The sequence below is a fragment of the Bidens hawaiensis genome, unplaced genomic scaffold (genome assembly GCF_021521415.1).
Source record: "Bidens hawaiensis isolate Kalapana, Puna unplaced genomic scaffold, B.hawaiensis_p1.1 tig00043416_1, whole genome shotgun sequence".
NCBI lineage: Eukaryota > Viridiplantae > Streptophyta > Magnoliopsida > Asterales > Asteraceae > Bidens > Bidens hawaiensis.
Genome location: NW_027505828.1, coordinates 52,695 through 61,444, shown reverse-complemented (window position 1 = coordinate 61,444; position 8,750 = coordinate 52,695). Strand labels below are relative to the sequence as shown.

The 8,750-nt window shown below is 36.2% G+C and overlaps 2 protein-coding genes across 2 annotated transcripts; both read left to right on the top strand.

Moving 5' to 3' along the window:
* Nucleotides 1-403: 403 nt before the first annotated feature.
* LOC143615495 (chlorophyll(ide) b reductase NOL, chloroplastic-like) lies at nucleotides 404-4,871 on the top strand. The gene is made up of 13 exons (XM_077088607.1): nucleotides 404-692; nucleotides 2,108-2,176; nucleotides 2,325-2,386; nucleotides 2,493-2,579; nucleotides 2,680-2,747; nucleotides 2,838-2,886; nucleotides 2,955-3,040; nucleotides 3,186-3,243; nucleotides 3,324-3,374; nucleotides 3,467-3,517; nucleotides 3,604-3,645; nucleotides 3,776-3,886; nucleotides 4,592-4,871. The coding sequence occupies exons 1-13, from the start codon at nucleotides 404-406 to the stop codon at nucleotides 4,637-4,639; spliced, it is 1,071 nt and encodes a 356-aa protein (XP_076944722.1). The 3' UTR covers nucleotides 4,640-4,871.
* Nucleotides 4,872-7,007: 2,136 nt separating this feature from the next.
* Nucleotides 7,008-8,482, top strand: LOC143615496 (zeatin O-glucosyltransferase-like). The gene has a single exon (XM_077088608.1). The coding sequence runs from the start codon at nucleotides 7,049-7,051 to the stop codon at nucleotides 8,447-8,449; it is 1,401 nt and encodes a 466-aa protein (XP_076944723.1). The 5' UTR covers nucleotides 7,008-7,048; the 3' UTR covers nucleotides 8,450-8,482.
* The last annotated feature ends 268 nt before the right edge of the window (nucleotides 8,483-8,750 follow it).

Below are 8,750 nucleotides of genomic sequence, written 5' to 3'. Positions count from 1 at the left end.
CTCGTATTCACCCGATAGATTCGACAGTACTCGTAAAAAAACGTTGGACCCGACGGAACTCGTTAAAGAACCGCCGGATTCAACATAACTCGTATTCACCCGATAGATTCGACAGCACTCGTAAAAAAACGTTGGACCGACGGAACTCGTTAAAGAACTGCCAGATTCGACATAACTCGTATTCACCCGATAGATTCGACAATACTCGTAAAAAAACGTCAGAGAACTCGTTAAAAGAACTGTCAGATTCGACATAACTCGTATTCACCCGATAGATTCGACAGAACTCATAGAAAAACATCCCTACGAAACTCGTTAAAAGAACCGTCGAACCCGACGAAACTTATTAATCCTCATATTATTTTATAGTCCCCTCACCACCACAAAAACATCAACTTCAATTATGGCGATAACTGCAACTTCATCTTCATCTTCATCTTCTTCTTCTTCTTCTTCTTCAGTCTTAACCTTTAACAAGTCACTATCCTCTACACCATCATTAACCTATCTTCCAATTAGATGTTCTCTATATCATCCTCAGCTCTCCATCACCGGAAAACTTGGTGTTTTAACAAATTATTCTGGTCACCGGAAACCCTTTAAGCTTAAACCTCCAATGTGTTCTGTTTCTTTGAGTAAATCTCAGCCCATGGTTCCTCCGTATAATGTTCTAATTACTGGTTCCACTAAAGGTTTGATTTATTATTATTATTATTATTATTATTATTTTGTTTTTGGTTTTTGCATGTGGGTATAATGAATTTTGATGATTTTAAAGGTTTAATTAGTGTTTGTAGGATCTTTAAGGGTTTTGTTTGATATTTTTGAGAAACAAGATTCAGGAATGCAGAAAAATGAGATTAGGCTAATTTTCTGCATTTATGTTATTTTGTTTCTGGGGTGTAAATGAGTTGAGCTGAGCCCGAGGCGTCTTGACTTACGAGAGCTCGAGCTTGAGCTCGGCTTGTGAGTCATTTTTCAAGCTCGGGATTGGCTCATTTATTATTTATTAATTAATTTATATACATTATGGATTATTTTTATATATTTTGAGAAAAATCTTAACAAGACTAAGCTCGTTGTGCAATATGAAATTAATAAATAGAAGTCCAAAATAATTGAAACTTAAAAATACAATATGCTCGCTAAGGCTCGATAAGCCTAACCGATCTTTCCGTACAAGGCTCGAGCTTGGGCTGAAAAATTAAATGCGCTTTATTTGAGGCTAGGGCTCATTTAGATAAGAAGAATTTTGATGATTTTAAAGGTTAAATTAGGGTTTGATATATGAAATTACAGGATCTTTATTTGATATTTGTGAAACGAAATTCAGAAATGCAGAAAACTGGCTAATTTTCTGCATTTCCAAATCTTTTTAGGGGTGTATGCAGGCCGAGGCCCAGTCGTTTAGGCTAGCTCGAGCTCGTTTCGAGCTTCTTATATAAAGCTTGAGCTCGGCTCGTGAGTTGTTTTTTCAAGCTCAGTCTTGACTTTGGCTCGGCTCGTTTATCATTTATTAATTACTTTATATGCATTTTTTGTTATTTGTATATATTTTGAGAAAAAACTTATCAAGCCTAAGCTCGGCTGGAGCTCGTGGGTTGTACCTTAAACAAGCCAAAGCTCAGCTAGAGCTCGGCTTTGCAGTGTTAAATTAATACACAGAAGTCCAAAAGAGTTAAAACTTAAAAATACAGTAGGCTCGTTAAGGATCGACAAGCCTAACCGATTTTTCCATACAAGTCTCGAGCTCGGGCTCGATAACTAAATGGCCTTTATTTAAGGCTCAGGTTCAGTTCAAGCCCGATAAGGCTCGGCTCGCGTCGAGCTTTTTATCGATCCGATCTCGTGTATCTCATGAACGGCTCGGCTCGTTTTCACCCCTATATTTTTGTTTCTCCAAAAAAAAAGAAACTAAAAAGGGCTAATCTTCTAATGATAATTGATATCTGTATATGATAAATGAGCCGGGGTTTGCATTTTAAGCGTAAACGCATACTAATCAATAAATGAAAGATGATTTTTAATGATCATTGATATCTATATATGAATTATGAATTATTTAAAAGTTTTAGTTTTGTTACTAATTTGCAAATTCGGTTTCCAGGAATAGGTTATGCCTTAGCTAAAGAGTTTCTGAAAGCAGGTGATAATGTTATAATATGCTCAAGGTCCGGTAAGTACAAGCTTGTTTAAATGTAAAATAAATGGGCCGATTTGAGTCTTGTTTGACTGAAAATGAGTCAAACCGGTTAAATATATAATAAAAATAGTTTTAATGTTTACAAACACCGTAGTTAAATTGTTTTTAACCGTTTATACAGCCGAACGTGTTGAATCAGCTCTCCAGACGTTAAGGGAAGAATTTGGGGTTCAGCATGTGTGGGTACCTATAGATATTCTTATTCAATATTGAAACTATATTATTATTATTATTATTATTATTATTATTATTATTATCATTATTATTTAAATAATATGGTTTTGTGCAGGGTACAAAATGTGACGTTAGGGACGGGAATGACGTTAAAAATTTAGTTAAGTATGCACAAGACAACCTCCAATACGTTGATATTTGGGTAATCAAAGCTTACATTATTATTTTATTTCACATCGATATAATGAAACTATGAAAGTTAATAATTTATTATAATTATAATGAAAATTTGAAAAATGCAGATTAATAATGCAGGATCGAATGCATATAGTTATAAACCTCTTGCAGAGGCTTCAGATGAGGATCTCATGTAAGTTTTTTGGTACTTTTTACTTTTAACATTATTAATTAAATTATATCTTTGTTATTTGATGAATAACCTTTTATGTTCTGTTTACAGAGAAGTTGTGACTACAAACACACTTGGCTTGATGATTTGTTGCCGGGAGGTGATCCCTTTCGTACACATGTTGGTCTGTCATTGGTTGAATTTTCTTATTTGGTTGCATTATTATAGGCGATGAAAATGATGCTAAACCAGCCTAGAGGCGGCCATATATTCAATATTGATGGAGCCGGTTCTGATGGAAGACCGACCCCTAGGTGCGTGTGTGTGCACGTGCGCGTTATTTATTTATTTATTTTTATTTTTTTATTTTTTGCTTATACTGTTGAAAAATTCCATTTTCATGTGTAAGAGATACACTATAAAAGAATAATTAATTTCTTTTATGTTTTGTATATTTAGGTTTGCTGCGTACGGGGCAACTAAACGCAGTGTGGTGCATTTAACAAAATCGTTACAGGTACTATTTGCGATTTTTATTTAATATATCTTTTCTATTTGTTTAATTTTGACATACAATTTTCTTCAATTTTCGTGAAGGCCGAGTTGCGGATGCAAGAAGTAAGCAATGTTGTTGTCCATAACTTGTCGGTATGCCATGGTTTTCTTACACATATAAACTTCTGCACACACGCAGACACTTATATTTGTTTATTTATTTTCTGATTTTATATGTTTTGCAGCCAGGAATTGTTACAACGGACCTACTCATGTCGGGTGCCAACACAAAGCAGGTTTTGTTTGCACCAGCTAACAACATTCTTATCACCTAATCAACATGTTACTTCTCTTTACTAATAAATATTTCGTATTATTGCAGGCAAAATTTTTCATTAATGTTTTGGCAGAACCAGCAGACGAGGTAACATTTACGACAATTTAGGCCTTCAAATAAAATGATCTTATAAGTGATTAGGTTGAAATATATATTAGGACATCAATAAGTACAGCGTTACTGATTATCTTTAATTATATCTGTTGAGTATTTGCAGGTTGCAAAATACCTTGTCCCGAATATCAGGTCCATACCGAGCAGTGGATCAACAAGGCCAACATATATCCGTTTCCTTACGGGATTAAAAGCATACTCCCAAATATTCTCTGTAAGCATTACAAAGTTGCTATTGTAAATTATACATATTGGACCTTTTACTTATAGAACCATTTTTAAGTAGAAAACTGTGAGCCGTATAAACACATGTAAATATTGCTTTAACTGTAATGCACAATGCGGTTGGTTATATAACCGCATAAGCGCTCCACTTTCTCTCTCCCACTAAAACTGGTGGTGATGGATGGTGGTGGACGTTGTGGCCGACGGTGAGAAAACTATGAGAGCCGTATAAATTAACCAACCGTAGTGGACGATGGTTGTGGCTGACGGTGGGTGGTGGTGGTGATGGACGGTGGTGGTGGTGTAGTGGACAATGGTTGTGGCCGACGGTGGGTGGTGGTGGTGGCAGTGGACGGTGGTTGTGGCCGACGGTGGGTGGTGGTGGTGGCGCACGGTGGGTGGTGGTGGTGTTGGACATTGGGTGTTGGTAGGATGTTAAGAAGTGTGAAGAAGTTGAACAATGACTTATTTTTTAAGACCATAAAAGCATTTTTCAGATTTATTAGAAAAAAAAAAGTCTTCAGACGCTTATGTCTGCGTGTCCAAAGACATATGCCCCCTGGAGACCTTTTAATCAAAAACAAACATAACCTAAATCTGACACGCACCGAGTATGCTTATGTGGTTCTCACAGTTCTCGACTTTAAAAAATGGTGCTTGAATAATGCATTTGTGTTCCTTGTGGCTTGTGTAGAGATTGGCTTTTGGAGCTAGAAGGAATAGATACTTGGTTGAAGATTAATGCCTTTGCAATTTCTGTAAGCACACAAGAGAAGTTATAAATATGTATTTTGTTATTGCATCTGTTCTATAATGTTGGTATAGTTTAATAGATTGTGTAAGAGCAGAGCGGTTAGTGTAATGCGTGGTTTTGATCACCGTTGAGCTGTCATTGGCTTGGGGTGGGATGCGGCGTCCAAAACTTCCCTAGCATTTTTAAGACTTTCAACCTCTTTCTTTCACGTCGGTGTCACATTACACCCCAAAATATTTTTAACTCCCTAGAGTATTGCCATGGTCATTTGGCTTCTCTAATTATTTTTTATGTAAATAACAAAAATAAATTTCTTTAATAATAAATAAAATGTAATTTTAAAAGAAGTGCATTTCATTAATAGTAAAAAATTACAAAATAAAATTAAGCGAGAGAAAAAAATCATAAAAAACATAGATAATATATTTAATTTGTTTAATGTGTTTGTAGGGAGAAATGTGTGTTAATTTGGTTATTTTATAAACGCTTTAAAAGGTTGGGCTAACGACTCTGAGAATATTGGTTTAGTATACAAGTATCTTGAGAATATTGGTTTAACAAAAATAATTGATTTATTATGGACGAATACTTGCACTCGTAATGAAATCTTGTCTTGGCATTTGATGTTCACCCAAGTCTCGTATATCATTGGCGCATGACTGAAGTTTCGCAAAGTTGTAACGCACCATCTCCGACTTAGTTGACTAGATAATGTAATATAAAATTATTAATAGACTTGTAATGGATATTTTACGATGCATCCACAGACATTCTATCGTCTTTTAAATTTATTAAATACGTTATTGTAATAATATTATTGTAAAGTATATTATTTTTACTAAAATTTCATATTCAGGTTTTAAGAAATATGAATAAATAGAGTGCGTACCGTAGTATAGCATGTTCGACTATTAGATCATACGTTATAGAATGGTTTACAATGCTACCTAGACAGCTAGACCTTTAGTCCTACACGATATCTACGACGTACACAAAGATTATTCAACCAATAACTCTAAGAGTGAATTACACGGATAGTTTTTATGAGAACGTCAATAATTTTTTACTTTCTGAAAATTTTAAAATAACCAAAAGTAGCATGTATAAAATAAATGAAGTATAATTAACGATTAAAACGTTTATTTCTAAAAGTAAGATATATATGTTTCGTTATCACAAACGCTTTATTTTTAAAATTTTAATAAACCATGTTAACTACAATTAACTCATTTTAATTTTAATTTTTTAAAGTTTAGATACATTGGTTTTGCTTTACGTTTGTTGTTTCAATTTTAAAGCTTTTTTTAGATGACATAACTGAATTTAACAACATGCTTTGATTAAACAATAAAAAGAAAAAATATATATATAATAATTAAGAAGAAAACCTTTTTAAAAAGCATCTAATGAGTTCATGGAGGGAAAAAGCTTAAAAAAATGACAACTGTTTGATTGGAAAAAAATAGTAAAAAGAAAAACGAGTTATAATATATTAGTTAAAAATAAAGAAATAAAAGAAAATATTCTGTTGTAGATATTTTTAAACTCACCTAGCTTGATTAAAAAAATTTTCCATCCGCAATATTTGGAAGAAAAAGAAACTCATATAACATGAAATTAGTTATTTAATATATTAAAAGAGAAAAAACCATAGTAATAATGATGATTGATGAGAGGTGAAAAAAAAATCTGAAACCGGAACAGAACCCCAACAAAAAACGTAGAACCGGGTTTTTACTACCCGACCTTACCCGTATGGTACGAATAGAGCATGCATTCATTATCAAAACCCGTACCTGGAACCGACCCGATTTGTACCTGGTAACACCCAAAAACTGGAATCAGGTTTTTCCAACACCCGAATCCGTGTTTTCAAATACCCGACCTATACCCGAATTTACCCGAAAAATGCCCTGAAACTACCCAAAAAATACCCTAAAAAATGGTGAAGCCTCTTAAACCCGACAATAGAGTTTTTTCAATACTCAGTTTTACACCCGATCCGAACATGGTGCATAGGGTATGGTTTTTAGAAACAATACCCGGATCCGAACCCAAACCCAACCAGGGTATTGCTAATACCCGATTTTTCAATCCCGGTCATACCAGAACTCAGTTCCATAACCAAAACCTGTATTAGAAAAATCCAATTGTGCACCTCTAATAATGATATTGATATGTATTTATTTCATCATATAATAATTTGTTGATGGGCTGGACTGATTGGAACTGGGCTAGTAAACTTAATGGATATTAATGGGCCTGTGTCCACAAAATAAACATATGCTGTCGTAGGGCTCAGTTCAGGTATCTATATATGTATCATCAATATATCATCGTTACTCAACTCTATCATCAGTTGTTCACTTCTTCAAGTACCAAAACAAAATACAAAAAATGACCGGCAACCGGAAAACTACTCCGGCAACCGAACTAGCAGTCGTAATGGTACCATTCGTGGCCCAAGGCCACTTAACCCAACTCCTCCACCTCGCCCGCCTCATCGCCTCCTACAACATCCCCATACACTTCATCACCACCCCGGGTTGCATTCATCAACTCCAAACTCGCCACCAGATCTCAGCCGACCGCACCAGAATCCACTTCCATGAATTCCCAACCCCTCCCTTTGTTTCCCCACCACCCGACCCATCATCCCACTTCCCTACCCACCTCCAACCCTTATTCGACTCCAGTCTCCACCTTCGTCACCCTACAACCACCTTCTTATTATCACTTTCGTTGAAAGTTAAGAAGGTGGTTGTAATACATGACGTGTTAATGTCTTACGCCGTTCAGGACGTTAAGACATTAACAAACGCTGAAACGTTTGTGTTTCAGCCGCCTCCGGCTTTCTACCAAGCCTGTGGGATCTGGGAGAAAGACGGAGACGGACAGTTCCCGTTTCCGGTGGAACGGGAACTGATGGAGAAACTTCCGTCGAAAGACAGAGTTTTCAGCCAGGAGTTTAGGAAACTCTTGGAGGTTCAACAGTCCCACATGGGTTTTCATGTGGGAGAGTTGTATGATTCGTCGAGAGTAATCGAAGGCGAATTTATTGAATATTTAGAGAAATCGGAGATTGCCGGGAAAAAGAAGATATGGGCTATTGGACCGTTAAACCCGGTCCAGATATCATATAACGGGACGGAGTCAACTAGCCGTCACAAATGCTTGCAATGGCTAGACAATCAGCCTAGAAATTCGGTTATGTATGTGTCTTTTGGGACGACGACAACCTTTTGCGATGAACAAATTAGGGAGTTGGCGCTTGGGTTGGAGAGAAGCGGTCAACGGTTTATTTGGGTGGTTCGGGTCGCAGACACGAGTGACTCGGTTGGGTTTGAGGAGAGGAAGGTTGAGTTGCCAGATGAGTTTGAAGAGAGAGTGAAAGGTCGCGGGTTGATAGAGAGGTTGTGGGCCCCGCAGTTGGAGATTTTGGAGCATTCTGCGACGGGTGGGTTTATGAGTCATTGTGGGTGGAACTCAAGTATGGAGAGTATTTCTATGGGAGTTCCAATGGCCACGTGGCCAATGCACTCTGATCAGCCGAGAAACACATTTTTTATAACGGATATTATTAAAATTGGTATTGTGGTTAAAAATTGGGAGAGTAGAAATGAGTTGGTGAAGGCTAATGTGGTGGCAGATGCCGTTAAGAGGCTAATGGCTTCTGAGGAAGGGGCAGAGATGAGGCGAAGGGCGGTGAAATTGGGCGGCGAAGTGAAGGAATCAGTGGCGGAAGGTGGTGTACGTTGTAGGGAAATGGATTCATTCATTTCTTATATATGTTCGTAGATTATTAGGGTATATGTAGTGAACTCACAGGTAGAAAAAATGTCATGCTATATTCGTGTCTCTTTCAGTGTCATATCATCTTTACATAGATTAACTAGTAACTAATGTCGTGTTTTACTTGGAAAATTAAACAATAGAAAAAGAATAAAAACATAGTTTCAAAGTTGGCTGCGTTCTATTCATTATTAATTTATTATTTATAATTAAAAAGGCTAACGCTTGCGTCCAAAACATACCAACCACAACGGATTAAAAGTATTTTTTTATATGATGGAAATGTTATAAAGTATAAAAAGTTAAA